Source organism: Nomascus leucogenys, chromosome 9 (assembly GCF_006542625.1).
Source record: "Nomascus leucogenys isolate Asia chromosome 9, Asia_NLE_v1, whole genome shotgun sequence".
NCBI lineage: Eukaryota > Metazoa > Chordata > Mammalia > Primates > Hylobatidae > Nomascus > Nomascus leucogenys.
The window spans coordinates 33746696-33764881 of record NC_044389.1 but is presented as its reverse complement, the minus strand read 5'-3'; the positions used below and the strand labels follow the sequence as shown (position 1 = coordinate 33764881).

Here is an 18186-nt window from a genome sequence, read left to right as displayed (position 1 = left end):
CCCTAAAACAACACTTTGTTATTGCATGAAAGTTGCAAAAATATAAAAATAATTTTTAAGAATAACTCATTTCTACCCCCTCACTCCCCCCACAGGTTATCATCACTATTATTAATAACATTTTTCACTGTTTTGACTAAAAAAGGATTTCTTTTAAAATTCACCCATGACCCAGAACTATTTAAATAAACTAATTTTATTTTGGAGAAAAACCCTAAAACTTTTATTATAGGGATTTTCAGTCATGCACAAAAGTAGAGAGAATAAAATATTGAAACCCTATGTAACCCACATCGGCCCCAGCAGTTACAAGAAGACCTTAAAGTCTTTAAAGGATCCAGCATCTCCCTGTTGGGCTTCTGTGTCAGAGTTCAGAAAGGGAGAGGGGAGGGACAGGATAAATATCACATGATATCAATGTTGGAATTACTAGGATTTAACCAGAGGGATTTTAAGCACAGCAGGACCCTGAGCCCTGCCCATATTGGAGGTGCCCACATTTGCAGACCCTGCCACGGCAGCCTTTGTAGTCCTATGTGGCACCGCTCTTTGCTCTTGAATTGTCCTCCCAGGAGCGTGGATGGGTTTTCACTGACACATGGGTACCTGCCTGCCCAGTGCCAGTGGTGAGGGCTGCCCACCTCTGGGGTGGGCCATGCCAGCCCTTGCAGCTGCCCGGCCAGAGCTCCTGACCCTGGTCTCGGTAGCGTCATGTGGCTGCTTGTAGGTTGGGTGGAGGAGTGTTTGTTTCTGTGCTCCTCCTCTTTGCCAAACACTCTGCTGCGTTTTCCCACTGGCAAAAGAAGGGGAAGAATAGGTGGTGAAATGTGGTTCTGGACTAAGGCACTGCTTCATCCTCGGTGACAATCACTGACATTCTGGGCAGTGGGGAGATGGTGGCTGCGTCAAGTCCAGAGGATTCTGAATGATCAGAATGTGTGGGAAGCCTTGCTTACTCATAACGGCCCCTGGCCAAGCCAGATGCTGCCTCCAGAGATTGTTTGTGTGGGGAGACTTAGTATGTTTATTAAATATACTCAGGGCTCCAAGTTACAATGAAACGCCCTGCTCCTGGGCCTGACAGTCTCAGCCTCCTGGCTGGGTGGCAGCAGGTGCCTATGTTTCACTTGGAGCTCTAGGTCCTCATTCTTTCCCCTACTCCCCAACCTTTGCCTCTTGCCTGGGGGCTGAGAAGACAGCTTTCATTTTTCTGGCTGCAAGATCCTGGTGGTGACTGTCCTATTTGTCTTTTGTTCTGCCCTAGAAGGTAGTAATAGTATGGGTAGGATTGCTTTTAAGAGTTCTGGAACTAAAGCAGACATGAAGAGTCAAGGGTTTGCAAGAAGTTGACCTTGGTTTTGGTTCTAGATTGTGGCCCCAGATCTGCCGATAAGTTGCTTGGATCCTCAGGGAAGTCGCTTTGCTTCCTTGGGGCTCAGTTTCCTCTCCTATGGAATGGTGAGTTGGATGACTTGTTCTCATCATCCTCTTCCAAGAGTATGACTGGATTTCCTAGTCTGCAGGAAACCCGTTATAGGCATTTAATTGCCCAATGATGTGTGGGGTATGCTGTACATTGTATCCTTTTCCTAAAATGTGGGTGTGGTCAGAGGAATCATACAGTGGCTTTGAGGTAGAAACACCATCCAACTGGTGTGACTCAGGGGAGGGGTGTTGCCAGCTTTGTATGGTGGGTCAAAACCCTGATAGAATGCCTTAAATCAAATTCCCTAGAAACTGATTGTGAAACTGAGCTTCTTGTGGCAGTGTTTTAATGAGGGACTGCTCTTAGGATTTACCCATAGGTATGTGAGGGAAGCAGGATAGGTCAAGGGAAAAACTAGGCAAAGCCTCAGCCTGGTTCCATGGGCAGCCCAAAGTGTGAATTCCACCACAGCAATTGTCTTACCCAGTGGCAAAAGGGCCGGGCCATTGATAACTCCTACATTAGGTGGTTATCTGTTATAGCCTCCCCCATCATCACCAGCAGGGGCAGGAATAACATTCCAGGTGAAGCTGGTCTGTCAGGTAAGGGCAAACATCTGAAAATCGTACAGGAGTGAGGCAGGTGTGAGTTATTAGCAGCCAACAGTTATGTAGCAGCTGGGGGATGAGACATGGGCGAGAGTGCCACAGAGCCTGCCATGTCTTTACTGGTGACAGCCGCACAGGGAGGAAGGCAGGAGTAGGGTGGGAGAGGGCTGTCCTGGGTGGCTGATTCCTGTGGATGGCTCGGCACATGCAGGAAAGTGTTCAGATGGGATTTCCAATTAGGCCGATCTAAGTGATTGTTCTAAAAGTTGGGATGATGTTACATATGGGGTGGGGGATAGAGTGCCTAGGAAGGGACATGAGGAAGACCTTAAGGTTATCTAGAGGCTGGTTGTCCAGTGATACATATTTTGACAAAATCGGGGTACCTTTATGACTTGCATTTCAGCATAACATCCACACAGAGCTCCGGGGGGCTGCTACTGCAAGGTAGTAGCAGTTCATTCTGAGAGGGTGTTCCCCACCCTCCTTTTCCTTCTTATAGGTCCCCCACTTCTTGGCATGTCTTCATCTTAATCTTTTTATCCACCTTTCTTCTACCTCCATAATTCACCTTTTCACTGCCTTTCTGGCTTCTGCCGTCTCAGCCAAGGTAGTTTCTTAGACTCCCGTGTGATTGTTTTCCCTGAAAGCTTCAGCACATCCTTTTCTGACCTCCTGGACCCATGCAGGCCCACCTGCCCCAGTGCCCTGGGCTCCCTTCATAGCACTGACCACACTCCAGAGTTAAAGTTACATTTGTGTGCTCACTTGCTTCATGGGTGTCTCACCCATTAGATCACAAGTTTCAAAGAGCTGGGACTGAGACTGTCTTTCTCATCATCCTGAACACATAGAAAAGTATCTGTCACATAGTAGGTGGCCCATGAATGTGTTGAATAAAAAATATGGCATTTCAGCTCCAAGACGTGGAATCCAAGTCCCTCAGGGTGGGACAGGAGCTGTCACACTTGGTGCTGGAGGAAATGGGAGCCTAGGGGAGGGTGTGTTGGCTTGTGAGGTGCAGGAGGCCGGGTGTGTGGCTGTGAGGGGGAAGGTGTGAAGCAGTTGAATCAGTCCCTGGCCTCTTTCCTTCCCCACTCACTGCTCTGTGAATTTTCCTTTCCCTGGGAGTGGTCAGCAGAGGCTTTGGACAGATGCTTCGGCAGAGATGAATGGCCTGGCTTTTTTGCTAGCCTATGTTGGCTGCTCCAACTATCTCCTGACCTGAGCTCAGTTAATAATTAAGGAAGCTGAAGAACTCTCCTTGAGGTGGAGCCTTGAGTCCAGCAGTTCTTAATCAAAAGTAATCTTGCCCCCCAGAACATTTGGCAATTTTTGATTGTTGCATCTGGAGAAGTACTAGTGGCCTCTAATGGGTAGAGGCCAGGAATGCTGCTAAGGCACACACAGGAGAGCCCCAACCACACAGAACTTTCTGTCCACAGGTGCTGGCAGTGCTGCAGTGGAGGAAGCCCTGCCTAGGCCAGCCCTGCTCTAACCAGCAGGTGCTGCTGACAGCCTCTGGAGCAGGTGTTCCCCAGAGACCCTTTGCTTCTGAAAGGACCATGGAATCAACATCTGCCTTACTCCCAGCCCCAACACACTCAGCCTCCCCACTCAATCATAGGCAATTCAGCCTCCCAGGTTACAGCTGCTCTGTGAAGAGGGTGCACAGACAGGGAGAATGTTTTCCATGGAGCCCTGGGGAACCCTGTTAGAGACCTGTCTCTGGGGCTGGGGGCTGGGCCCTGCCTGCATAGCCTCAGCTCAGGGGACCCATGGGGCCCCTTTCCTCCTGCTTGCTCTACCCCCATCTTTCTCTCCAATCCTCCTCCCACCCCACCTTGCAGCATCTCCCCCAATCCCCTGGAGATTAATGTGATAATTACCATGTGTGCCTGTTTACGCAGGGAGTGGGTGAGCTCGCCACCCCCATCAGTCAGGCTCCCAAAGGAACACATTCCCACAATGTCAGGACTGTTACCCACTGAGCACTCCTGTGCAGGTGGGCTGCCGCCCCCGAACAGCTTTCTCTGTCTGTCATCACCCTCGTCGTGCGCACATGTGCATGTGTGTGTCACTCAGGGGATCGGCAGGTGAGGAAGATGGAGAGCAGCCAGGGTGCCAGTCTAGGGAAGGGCTGGGTGGGGAGGGTGTTGGGAAATGGGAGGAGCATCAGTGCCCCATGTAAGAGGACACTGACCAAAGAGAAGCGCTCTCCTGTGATGCCTGACTGATAGTAGGTGTTGCATGAGTGGTGTGGGATGGAGGGGCTGGCGTTTTCTGGGCAGCATTCTTTGCAGGGAGGGCCCTGGTTTCCCTTAGCTGCTCCACAATAGAGGTCTGGGCTGTGAACGTTCTCCTGGGGCCAGGATCTTGATTGGAGTACTTAGCATGGCTGTCCCGTGTTCCTGAAGGAAGAGTCGCTGGGGAAAATAGAGTGCAAGTCTTACATGAAAGGAGCTTGCAAGAACTGCCACTCTGTCACAGAAGCCGGGGGGGATGCTGTAGAGAGAGAATGAGTGATTCTCCCTCTCACAGGCAACCCTCCTCTCTTGCACCTCCTGCTGAGACAGACACGTGCACACCATGAGAGAGAAAACAGTCACAACTCCTCTGTTGAACTGGCAGCTTCGCCCTGACTTCCACTTCATGTGCTTTCTGGGTACTTGCTGCCTTGAGTTGTCGGTTGCTGCTGCTTTAATCTCAAAGGACACTTGAGTCGTTGTCTCTCCTACACTGGGCAATTTTGTTTTAATAATGATGAATCAGAAGGAGATTGAAGCCCCAACTGGCATCAGAAAGAACCGTGCCATTTTGTAAAGGGGAAGCATGCATTCCTTTGCTAGCCTGCTTCCTGTCGAGGTGTGTCCCTTTGTCCTACTGGGTGTGTCACTGACCCATGGACAAACATGCAAGGGGAGTGGAAGCCAGTTGGCCAGGAAGAAAGAAACAGGAGGGAGAGGAGCAAGGTGTGGAGAGGGTGGGGCAAGCCTATTAAAAGGCGTGTGAATAACCTACAGGAGCTGTCAAGCTGCTTTCTCCAGAAGAACCTTTTAAGCTGTCAGTCATCTTCAAGAACCCCCAGGGCCTTGCTGGTGCTGGTGTCTTCCCAGCTATGCTTTTTCTCCTTCTAGTTCCCATCCTCCTCTTTTTTCATCCAGCAGGCCCCACTGTGGTGGATAATGTTTGCAGCAATTCAGAGAAATCTCCACAGATTGCGAGGGGGCTATCAGAATGAATTGTATCAGTGTATTTTTAACAGGAGAATCTTCATATTAGAATTGTGGACGTTTTTTGATCAGTCGACCATCTATGCATGCCAAACCCTTTGTTAGGTGCCAGATACAGAAATGAGCAGACAGTTAAGGTTTCTGCCTGAATATAGGTTGAAGCAACACCAAAACATACTCACAAAATGCTGAATCAAACGACACTGCTTGTCATTGGTTTTTTATAGAATTGAGAAACACATTCCAGATTCTGACCCACTGTAGTTCCTACATTTCATAGACTATATTCTTTGATGTGTTACTAGATTTTCTCTGAAAATGAGGGTTTCACTATGATCAAAAGTGTTTATGAAATGATGGAATAAACAAGGTAAATAATGTTCTTTTTTTGTGGATCTTCTCACAGGCTCAGAAGAAAATATAATCTGCTGTGTTTCCCAAATTTCTTTGGTTACAGAAGCCCCTTTTCCACAAAATACATTAACTTCTTACAGATCTTTAGCAATGAGAACAATGCAATTTTGGACATCCTCTTTACAGCATCCCTGGCAAGTAGTCAACCAAGTGAAATTGCTCTGAGCCACCCTCAAACTGTAGCTCAATTATTTAAGAACAAAATTATCTTAAAAGTCACAATTTCATCATTGCTATTGCTGATACCTGCTGATGTTTGTTGGCAACAAAGTCCTATCTGGGTGCTGGGTGTAGACTCAGTTTTTGTTGCCAAGGAATGTTGGGGTGCTGGGGGGTTTGGCCACTGGCTAAGCCATAGAGTGAATAAACCCCGTTAATCTGGAGCTCTACTGGTGAACCAGAGCTAGCCAGCCTTACAGAAGGACTGATTTGTAATCACGAATAAATACAGAGCTAGCTATACAAATATCATTGCAATTCATTTTTCAGCTCATAGGGAAGGTCCATGTCTTAACAATCTCAGAGAAAACGGCTTCCTACCTCTCTTAAAACCCTCAACAACTCTTGGCATCCAGTTCCTTTGGATCTTTCTACTAATACTCAGGAACAGTTTTCTCTGAGGTCTGGCCCACATCTTCCCTGATTGTATTTAACTGACCAGACTTGATTGAACCAAAGAGCTCCATCTTACACACTGAAATTGGCAGGTCCCTGCATCTGTCCCTTCCCATTCAGAAAGTGTTTTCTTGTTTACTTTTAACTTTTATTCTGCTTCAATTGCAATTATCTCTCTCTGAATAGTGTAGGGGCAAAACAAAAGACACAAGTTTGGTGAAAGGAGATTGCCTTAGAAGCTGTTTTAGTGGGGTGATTCCTCAAATATCCCAAAACAGAACTAGCATTCAACCCTGCAGTCCCATTACTGGGTTTGCTTACAACCCAAAGGAATATAAATCATTCTGTTATAAAAACACATGCATGCATATGCTCATTGCAGCACTATTCATGATAGCAAAGACATGGAATCAACCTAAATGCCCATCAATGACAGAATGGTTAAAGAAAATGCAATACATATACACCATGGAATACTATGTAGCCTTAAAAAAATGAGAACATGTTCTTTGCAGGAACATGGATGAAGCTGGAGGCCATTATCCTTAGCAAACCAACACAGGAACAGACGACCAAATACTGCATGTTCTCACTTATCAGTGGGGGCTAAATGATGAGAACACATGGACACATAGAGAGGAACAACACACTGGAGTCTTTTGGAGGGTGAGGGAAGGAAGAGGATCAAGAAAAAAGCAGCTATTGGGTACTAGGCTTAATATCTGGGTGACGAAATAATCTGTACAACAAACCCCTGTGACATGAATTTACCTATATAACAAACCTGCACATGTACCCCTGGACTTAAAAGTTAAGCTGTTTTTAATGGATGAATCAACTATACAGTGATAGCTTCCATGACTGGTAAGAGGCTATATTCTGCGGACTGGAATATTTGAATGGGAGACAGAAATGAGATAATTTGGAAGCAAATAAGAGAATGTCACAGAAGTCCACAGGAAGCACGAGGACAAGGAATCAAACTATGTTTTCAGAATTTAGTAGTGAGAGGGGGAAAAGGTAAATTGGAGGCACAAGAAATACTTTGCTATAGAAATTGAGTTCTGGTCTTAATTTTACTAATTTAGCTTGTGAGTTTTAGGCATGACATTTGACTTTGGCCTTGTTTTTCCAGTGAAGTAGAGATAAAATATCTGTTGTAAGTTGCAAATGGGTCTTCGAGTTTGTGTGTGAGAGAGTGGAGTGGGGGTTGAAGGGATTTCAAAGCCCTGCATATGTGAAATGCAATTCAGGAAGACTATTTGGAAAGACTTGGAGGTGCTGTCAGGGGACGAAGAGTCAAAGGGAAGACTGAGAACCCTTAGTTGAGTGGTACAGCTTTTAGAGAGGCTCCCAAGCTCTATTTCAAGGTTCTAATGAGACATCCTGCTAAGAATTGCTTCTTTTGTTTAAGTCATGAGATATAATTCTTCCTCAATCCCTGACCATTCAAGGGTCTTGCATCCGATTCATGATTCAAGAATCCAGAATATGGATTTGCAGGCATTTTTTAATTCACTGAGTGTTAACATTAGAGTGCAAGTGATCACTCTTCAAATCTAGATTTATTCCTTGTTCTGGCCAGAGCCTTGCTGGGGCCAGGCCTGGGCCAGCTCTGTACTATTGTACTATGATGGAAGAAAGCAAGCTGAGCCTGGGTCAAGGGCTGAACAAGACGCAGAAGACCCTAAAATGTCTTCCAAATAACCCTGTCAAGGCCTTTGCTAGCATCCGTGGAATAGATTGGGCACAGTCTGCCTTTGTCTTTTTGAGAATTTGCCCAATTTTGTGTGCAGAGGCTCAGAACCCACATTACCAAATGCTATAAAATCAGTGGTTGTTTGCATTACCTTGGAAAAGTATCTGACCTTTCTGTATTGTCTTCTCATGTGCTAAGCGAGAGTGTGAGAATATTCCAACGCAGTATATTATGGTGTGGCTGATGCTATGTTCTTCATTATGTACATGGGAGATTGTGAGCTAACTCACGGTAATACCAAATTGGGAATGGAGTAAGGCAATATTTAACTGTATTGCATTGTGGTTGTTACATCACCCTCTGTGAAGCTGCATGAATGTAAGCTTTACTTATGGAAGATGGCTTTAAGTATTAAGGAACCATTTTTCTTTCTTTCAGACCAATGATGCCTTAGGAGCCACCTGGAATTGGCTGTACTTCATTCCCCTCATCATCATTGGATCCTTCTTTGTTCTCAACCTAGTCCTGGGAGTGCTTTCTGGGTGAGCCAGTTGTTTCTCTCTTCTTAACTCATTTGCTGACTGCTAACTGTAAACTAATGCCTCCTGACTCATGGCAGATTCATTCATTTAACCTTCATTTAGAAGACACTTACCGAGCAGTTCCTCTGTGCCAAATGCTTTCTAGATGCTGGGAATGCAGTGCAGTAGTGAACCATCGTTCTAATAATCTTGATTATTCTCAGGAACTAAAAAGTCTTGACATCAGGCACAACACTGAACACAGTATGTAGTGAGAGTTCATTTATTCATCCACACTTTCATTCAGTAACTCAGCAGTCAGAGACCTATGTCAAACACTGTGCTGGTTGTTAGGGAAATAAAATTGAATTAGACACAGGCTGTCCCTCAAAAGTTTCTTACTCTGTAGTGTATTGGGCATCAAGTCTCATATTTGTGGCTTGAATTAGTTTATACAAATCTGCAACTATTTGGGGTCCAATACCATGGTAAGCATCGCCAGGAGCACACAAAGTATAAGGTGTGGGTCCTCTCCTTAGGAAACATGTTTTGCCAAGAAGATGATACACATGAAATGGAGAATAGGAGTTCTTTTACTGACTTATACAAGATATAATCATTTGTTTTGAGGAAAGGACAAATGTATGTAATCTGAAGTCATCAGGGATAGTTTCATGAAGGATTGGGATTTTGCTTGGGTTATGAAATATGTAGTAGGATTACATAGACTATATGGGAGTGAACATTTCAGGAAGGCGAACATCACACCATAAGCAAAGATGAAAAAATGGGACTTGTCATGGAGTATGAAGAAATTATAATGTAACATCTTAGGATAGCTGAGACGGGGATATATTTTAGAGATTCTTATATTTTTCTAAGCAAAACTGAACTTAATTTTTTGTCAGAGTGGCATACGTTCTTCAAATGAAAATTTATAAGGTGGCACTTCTGTTTAAACATGGCAGATTGAACTAAGTTGGTCATTTCTTGAAACTACACTAACACAGAAAATAAATTTTAAGAAGGGCACTAGGACAAAGAGAACAAGAGGAATGACAAGAGATGAAAGATGTCAACAACATTTTTGAACATAGAAAAAATTGGCAACAGACAGTGATACGAAAGCTGAAGTTTAATTGTTTAGGGAATACCAGTAAAAAAGCAAACTGATTGTTCTTCAGAGTCCTAGAAAGGCTCAGGAATTGGAGACACCAGGTAGGTCTGAGAGCTGGGGTAGGTGTGGTGCTAAAAACAAAAGGATTGATGCAAAGTCCTTGTAAAGAACATTAGACTCTCTGCCCCAGCCCACTATAACCTCCAGGCAATGCTGACATATATCTGCTTCACCCAACTCCCATCCTAGCAAAAGTTAGGAGACTTAATCTCTGTAGATGTGGAATCAGAGAAGCTTGGAATTGTACCATCAGATACACCTGAGGATAGTGTTGATATGTTGGTACTGAAAACAGGAGGGCTAAATGAAAGTCTACAAATTGAATGTGCATAGTCCAGCCCACTTCTCCTGCTTGACTCTTAAAAACATAGCAGTCTGGTAGGAGTTGAGAGGATTCCTCTTTTGGGAAACTGTCTGAAGAGAAGGGACAAATTTATACGGATATTTGGGGGAGACCAGAGAAACAGATTCCTACCTCGTCACCTTCGGTGAGACTCACTGTATTAATTACCTATGGCTGCTTTCAACTAATTACCATAGCTCTGCGGCTTAAAACTGTGAAAGAAACTTCATTCTCTTATAGTTCTGAAGGGTAGAGGCCCAAAATCTGGCAGGGCCGTTGATATAGTTTGGCTGTGTCCCCACCCAAATCTCATCTTGAATTATAGCTCCCACAATTCCCAGGTGTTGTGGGAGGGGCCTGGTGGGAGGTAATTGAATCATGGAGGTGGGTCTTTCCTGTGCTGTTCTCATGATTGTCACGAGACCTGATGATTTTATAAAAGGGAGTTTCCCTGCACAAGCTCTCTTCTCTTGTCTGCTGCCAAGTTAGATGTGCCTTTCACCTTCTGCCATGATTGTGAGGCCTCCCCAGCCATGTGGAACTGTGAGTCCATGAAACGTCTTTCTTTTGTAAATGTCTCAGTCTTGCGTATGTCTTTATTAGCAGCATGAAAATGGACTAATACAGCTGTGCTCCCTCCAATGGCTCTAAAAGAGAATTGATTTTCTTCCTCTTCCAGCTTCTGGCAGCCCCAGGCATTCCTTGGCTTATAGCCACGTCACTGTAGTCTGTGCCTCTGTGATCATATTGCCTCTTCTTCAATGTCTGTGCAGTTTTATAAAGCCACTTGTCATTGGATTTAGGGTCATTCTGATAAGCCAGGGTGATCTCTTATTTGAACATCCTTAACTTAATAATCTGCAAAGATTATTTTTCCAAATAAAGTAACATTCACATGTTCCAGGACTTAGGATGTGAACAAATCTTTTGAGGGGCTCCCAGTCATCCCATTACATTCACCATTCCACAAGCTCCAAGCTTGCATACAGAGTTGCCAATGAGCTTTTGTGCCGTGCTTTTAAATATGAACACACACCTAGGGATCATTAGCATTTGAGGAAGATGCCCAACACGAAAGAACAAAAAACAAAATCATGAATTATAAAAAGGTAATTGAGGGAATATGAACAATGCAGGGAGTAGAAGACAACTTTAAAAGCTGTATTTGCTATTAGAGATAGAAGAGAAACCATTTCATTTACAGAATAACAGGCCAATAAATTTAAAAAGAAATTTAAAGGTTAAGGGCTCTTGGAGATTAATGTAAAATGTACATTCATTTTACAAAGTAATATATATATATACTTATATATATTTACATTAAATATAAAAATGAAATAATGTAAAAATATAAGAATGTAATAAACATATAAAGATAATAAATGTTTGGAATATACAATTGATGAAATTACCTACAAAACAGAACAGCAAAATAGGATTGATCCAGCTTTTAACTATAATAGGAGTTCTATAAAAAGAACAGAGAAATGGAAAGGAAGAAATTAACAAAAATCTAAGAAATGTTCCCAGAACCAGAAGACTCATATTGCCAGATTAAAAGATGTGTTGAGACAGATGCAAGGATGTTCTTTCCAGCATTATTTCATGGTAGTGGGGAGTTGGAGGCAACTTGGATGTCCATAACTGGGAAATTATATAGGTAAAATATTGGATGTATACCATGGCATAGTATGTAGCAGTATGTACTGTGGCATCCTATGTAGCACAGAGCAACAAATACTGTGTACACATGAAACATAAGATATCTTAAGAACAGATTTTAGTGAAAACAAGAATCACTGTGATATGATACCATTTACATAAAACTACATGCACACAAAATATACAGTTTGTGAAAATACATTCAAATCAAAGGCACATTTTGAATATATTATAATTTTTTCAATTTTTATTTTACTTTAATGATTTTTATAGCAGGGTGATAGAAGGTAGGTATGGAGGTAAAAGAGAACAAATGAGTTTAATTAGTAATGAAATACACACTGAAAACTCAGCATGACTAATGGAAGGTGAGCACCCCAAGGTGAATCATCATGAAATTTCAGAACATCAGATTAAAAAGTATTCTGAAAGTGCCTGGTAATTAGGAAGGAGATAGAATTTATCTACAAAGAAATAGGAATCAGGATAGCTTTGGGCTTCTCAATGGCAACACTGAAAGTTAGTAACAAATAGATAAGCTCTTAAAACTTTCATAAGGAAAATAATTTCCAAGATAGAATTCTATACCTAGCTCGAATACCAATTGTTTTTTAGGATGGAATCACAATATTTTTAGATATCCATTTTGAAAAAGTTACTGGTGAATGTGAGTCACTAAAAATAAGGAAGTAATTGAAGAAAGAAAGGAAGTAATTGAAGAATGTGATACTCATGGAAACAAGGGATTCGACGGAGGAGAGAAGGAAGAGGAATTGATTCCCAGGGTGATGAAGGGAAGTCTAGGATGACAGAAGCCTAGAGAGTATCAAGCAGTATCAAGATTTGAGTAGGGTGACAGAAGCCTCTAAAAATGCTATCTGTAAGAAAAAAATAAAACTAATGTATTCCCCAAAGTGTGTTATTATTTTCAAAAGAGCTTATGGTTTTGCCAAAACTATATATAGTCATGTGCTACATAATGACATTTCAGTCAATGACTGATGTATATGCAACAGTGGTCCCATAAGATTTAGTGGAGCTGAAAAATTCCTGTGGCTTAGTGATGTCATAGTCATCTTAACATCATAGTGCAATGCATTACTCACATGGTTGTGGTGATGCTGGTGTAAAAAAACCTGAATTATGAATCATATAACAGTAGAACATATACAATTATGTACAGTATATAGTACTCGACAGTAAATGACTATGTTACTGATTTATGTATTTACTTTTAATTGTTATTTTACAATTTATTCCTACTTATTTTTTAAAAAGTTATCTGTAAAACAGTCTCAGGCAAGTTCTTCAGGAGGTATTCCAGAGGAAGGCATTGTCATCATAGGAGATGACAGCTCCCTGTGTGTTATTGCTCCTGAAGACCTTCCAGTGGGACAAGATATGGAGGTGGAAGACAGTGATATTGATGATCCTGACCCTGTGCAGGCCTAGGCTAGTGTGTGTGTTTGTGTCTTAGCTTTTAACAAAAGAATTTAAAAAGTAAAAAATAAAAATAAAAAGTTATAGAATAAGGATGTAAGGAAAGAAAATATATTTGTACAGCTGTACAATGTGTGTTTTAAGCTACGCATTATTGCCAAAGAGTCTAAGTTAAATTTTTCTGAGTTTATAAGGTAAAGTTACAGTATGTGAAGATTAATTTATTGAAATAAAAATATTTTTAATAAATTTAGTGTGGCTTAAGTGTCCAGTGTTGATAAAGTCTATAGTGCCATACAGTAATGTCCTAGGCCTTCACATTCACTCACCACTCACTTTCTGACTCACCCAGAGCAACTTCCTGCAAACTCCATTCATGGTAAGTGCCCTATACGGTGTATCATTTAAAAAAATCTTTTATGCCATATTTTTACTATCCCTTTTCTATGTTTAGATATATTTAGATGTACAAATACTTAATGTTGTGTTATAATTGCCCATAGTATTTAGTATAGTAACATGCTGTATAGGTTTACAGCCTAGGAGCAATAGGTTACAGCATATAGCCTAGGTATGTAGTTGGCTATACCATCTAGGTCTGTGTAAGTACACATTCTGGTGTTCACACAACAACAACATTGCCTAGCAATGCATTTCTCAGAATGTATCTCTTTTGTTAAGCGATACATGACTGTATGAATATATATGTATGTATTTGTATACACACACATACACAAACACTCTAAGCATTTAATTCCATGAAATATGAAATTGTTACCAGTAAGAAATATAAGCATAGTAAGTAGGTTCTCTATTCAGCTCAGTTGTCAACCAAATTTATGTTGCTGATGCCAAATTTTGAGATAGCCCCTTACAGTGCTGTGATTACCTTAAGTGGTTGGAGGAGGCTGAATATGGGGAGGGGAAGGAGATGTCAAAACTGAAATCTTAGGTTCCACAGTAAGGAAGTATTTAGGCAATATCTAAAATGGAAAGATAAAGACATTTCAGTTTTTAAGTGTAATATTTAGAAATTTGGAAATGAATACCAGAAGAAACAGGTAAAAGAGTTGAAAGTGGTTGCCTCTGGGGAGTGAGATTCAGGGGTTAGGAGAGGTAAAGCAGAGGGCTGCCAGTTTTTCATTAGAAGTCTTTCAAAATTATTTGACTTTTTCAATTCTACATGTGTTACTTGGAAAAAATAGAAATTAAATTTTAAAGTAAAAATATTGCACACACACAAAAGTGTAGGACGAAAGGCGTATATAAGAATATTCATCTAACATCCGTGGGGGAAGGATTGGCATGGAGAGAGACCATATTCAGTAGGATTAAGTAGGAAACAACCATAGTAATCCAACTACATGGTACTAAGAGCCTGTGGTGGTAATTTGTGAGATGGATATGAGGGAAAAACTGAAGACACCGTAAAGAAGAACTTTAATAATTATTTTGAGTGGAGAGTCTTAAGACATAAGAGATTTCTTCTATATTTACTCATTCAGTGAGTGTTTGTTGGCATTCTTTGTTTGTGCCCAAGCACTGCTAGACGTTACTGTCTCCAGCCAGCCAGTACCTACAACTCCAATGTGCACCCTCCGTAACTCTGGCCCCCAGAGAAGCCTGACCACAGGCTCTCCTCTTGTATTTCTACTGAGAGGATAATGTCATGTTTGTGTAATCTTATCTGATATTCTTTGTCCTAAGTGTGTATATATTTTAGTTTGGAAAATTTAAGACAGATTCTTACTATATATTTGGGGAGAAAAGTAGATGCTGTGCTAACAAAAGCCACTGGTGTTCTGGATGAGGCTCCAGTATAGGTTCGAGTTGTGTTTTAACAGAGCTGGAAATGGAACAGAACACTACCCTACCGGACAGTGCCTTGTGTCTGACCACATGGACTCTCTTTGGTTTGGAATCACATCTTCTCATTCTCTTACATCTTTCTCTGCATGGGAAACAGTTGTACATTGGAAGAGGCATGGGTGTTAGCATCTGACATTCATGGGTGAGAAGCCTAACCCTGTAAGAAACCACTTATTAGCATTGCAAATTTGGATAAGTTACTCTGAGCCTGCTTCCTCCTCTGTAAAATGGGATAGCAATAGCTCTCTCATATACAAAACCCTAGCCTAGGGTCTGGCATGGAGTAGCCCTTAGCTCTTATTAGCTACCTATATCCTTCGATAATATTAACATACATTTTCTCAGCCTCTTAAGTCCAGGTGGCATCACCTGCTTAACGGCCTGTGGATGTTCGATTGAGCCAGCTGTGGGGCCATGGGCTCCTCTGGGAGACGGCCTGCACAGATTATATGTCATGGAACTGGGATGGCAGATGCCTTCTTAGCACTTCTGGAGAAGCCTAGGAAGTGACAGTGGCAGCTGGGAACAGCTGGTATGAATAAATTTTGACATTTAAAGGAGTGTTCACAATAGGGGCATTATAGGCTGGGACTGAAATCATTCTGACCTGGTTTATTTTTCTCATTCTGAAGCTCAGCACAGTTTGGGGTGGGCTTTATTGGTGTCTGCAGGGGGTTCAGCAGCAGCCAGTCCTGTGTACAGGAGGGGCCATGGGTTCTCACTTCTGCTTGGTTGTCTCTCACATGCCTTTGGAAAGATTGTAAGCTTTCTCCTTAGAGTGGGGGTTTAGTTGGGATTTAATTCAGAAGCAGCCTGGGAAATAGCTTGGAAACCTAGGGAGCAGGTTTCTTGTGACCTGCAGGCAGCTGAATGTTATGTACCAAGGCTGTTCCCAGAGCAGAGAGAGACAGAAATTAAAGGGGGAGCACACATGGCTCCCAGGTTGGGCAAGTGAGGGAGAGAGTCCACGTGAGAGGGGGCAGGCCGCATCCACTGGTGCTTAGGGAACCCGGGATGCCAAGTGTGGAAATGACTGAGGCACCTGCCTCTGGGGCACAGGCATTGGTGGGAGGAAGGCTGTGAGGCATGTTTGTTGGCTCATATTTAAAGAGGAAGTATGGATGGAAGCATTGTAGCATTTTTACTTGTCTCAAAGGAAATGGGATTTGATGAAAACCGTTAGCTTAGGCATGAAGAGAAGCAGAGCTTCCCGTCTCCATGGAAACAAAGCAGGGCTGCATAAGCACATCCTGAAATGCCATCAGGGGCTACAGGGCAGAGGCTAACACAAACAGAAATGACCCTGAGCCATCCCACTGTCTCCATCCATTGTTCCCTGGGCTTCTAGGTAGGGGAAGGTAAATATGGGGAAGCAGTTGAACTGTCTCAAAACCAGAGCAGGGGCAGTCAGACCAGAGACTGCATCCATATATGTGTGGGGAGCAATGTGAGCTCTCTTGTGTAAAGCATGCCATAGTTTTCAAAGCACCTTTGCTTCTGTGATCATATTTGTTCTTTGCAGTGACTCCATGCAGTAGGTGGACAGTATCTTTATTTGGAAATGAGAAGAGGGAGGTTTGGTTAATCTCCAACTAGTTACTGGCAGAGGTGGGGCCAGAGGTTACAATTTCTCAACTTCTAGTTAGTGCTTATTTTAGTGTACACTACATAGCCTCTATTCAGGGATACTGACACCTGAGGTGGCATACCGAGAGATATGCTGCCAGTGGTAAGCCTGGAATATCATCTTGACCATATAGATTTGCTGCAAGTTTTAATGTGTATGTGCATTGATGTATACACTTATTCACACACACTGATGTTCATGTATACAATATGACCCGGTATGTGTACAGGGCAGAAGATGCCAAGACCCACTGTCAAGGTCCTGTTGCCCTAAGACTAATGAGAAGTGGTGAAGTGTCCATAGTAGAGGAGGAATTCTTCTGGTTGCATCTCATGAATGCATAGAGTGGCTCCCACGACAAGCAAAACTACAGCTGTCTGCCTTGCTAGCAACTCATGTGCAAGCTGATTCTGTGCGATTCAGCAAGTGTTTATTGAGTGTGTACTATGCAAAAGATACCTGGCTAGACATTTAGAATACAAAGATGGGTAAAATAAGGAGATTGTACACTAATTATGGAAATATTTCAAAAATACATGTAATGGGACTCTAAGTTCAAATAGTCCAGAATGCTAGTCCCTCCCCAGCTGATTTTTTTTTGAGATTCATATATGCAGGTCACTAATTTTGAGTTCCTACTATCTTGCAAGGCATTGTTGAGGATAAAAAGATAAATGAGACCTAGGTCTGGGACACAGTGGGCATATTAACAACTGTAACTTCAGTGTTAAACCTTGCGTCTCCTGATGGATGTGCCCTTGCATCTTAGGAGGTGGTTCCTGAGTGTTTCCCACGCCTGACCTGAGACAGGAATGGCTGCTGGTCTTAAGAAGGAAATTATTCATGCCCAGCTCAGTGTTCCAGATGAGATCTCTGAGGGGAGTTGGTGGGTATTAGTTTGACGTATATCTGCTCCTCCCAAGGCTGGCTGACATTGAAGGTGACTGGCTAAGATAAGGGAGAGTAATTCTGCTGGGATTCTAACACTGGAATCAACCAGTAGAAAGTCAATGACTGACTCACACAACAGTTACTAAGTACTTGTCATATGTGACTCACTGCTAGGGGCTAGGGATACCAGGTCAAACAAGGACAGAGAGCTGCTACCCCTCAAGGGGTTTGAGTCTAGGAAGAGATAGCAACAGGAGGGCATTTAAATTAGAAGGGGCAAGGATCAGGTAAGGCCAACTGAAGCAGGCGACAGTGGTGTGTGCCTTTGAAGAGCCAGTGATAGTTTGCGAGCACAAGGGAGAAGCACATTCTAGCATGGAGGCACAGGCAAAGGCTCATCGAGAAGGGCTTCTTGGGCTAAGCTGGTAAGTTTAAGCTTGATCCTATAAGCTTGTGGGAGGTTTTAGATTGTTAGATAAGAAGATGGCTAGATTTGCATTTGAAGATGATCACCCTGGAGAAGCTACATAGAGAAGCAAGACTGGAAGCAAACAGAGGAGCAGCAGTTCAGGGGAGAAGCAGAGAAGCAGCGGGGCTGAAGTACAGTGGTGGGGACGGAAAGGACAGGACAGCTCCAGGAGGTGTTGGGGGCTGGGTGTTG

The 18186-nt window shown here is 42.8% G+C and overlaps 1 protein-coding gene across 9 annotated transcripts in view; it reads left to right on the top strand.

The window, feature by feature from the left end:
• CACNA1E (calcium voltage-gated channel subunit alpha1 E) overlaps positions 1-18186 on the top strand; it is a 332731-nt gene that overhangs the window by 163161 nt on the left and 151384 nt on the right. For 8 of the 9 annotated variants that reach the window (XR_004031707.1, XM_030818794.1, XM_030818792.1 and 5 more), the window contains exon 7: positions 8434-8537. Coding sequence is in view for 7 of the 9 variants with exons in the window: in XM_030818794.1 (XP_030674654.1) it covers positions 8434-8537 (104 nt within the window). In the remaining 2 variants the exon portion in view is untranslated. Of the gene's footprint in view, positions 1-1573; positions 1579-8433; positions 8538-18186 lie in introns of those variants that run through there. The other variant, XM_030818795.1, reaches the window with a different exon arrangement.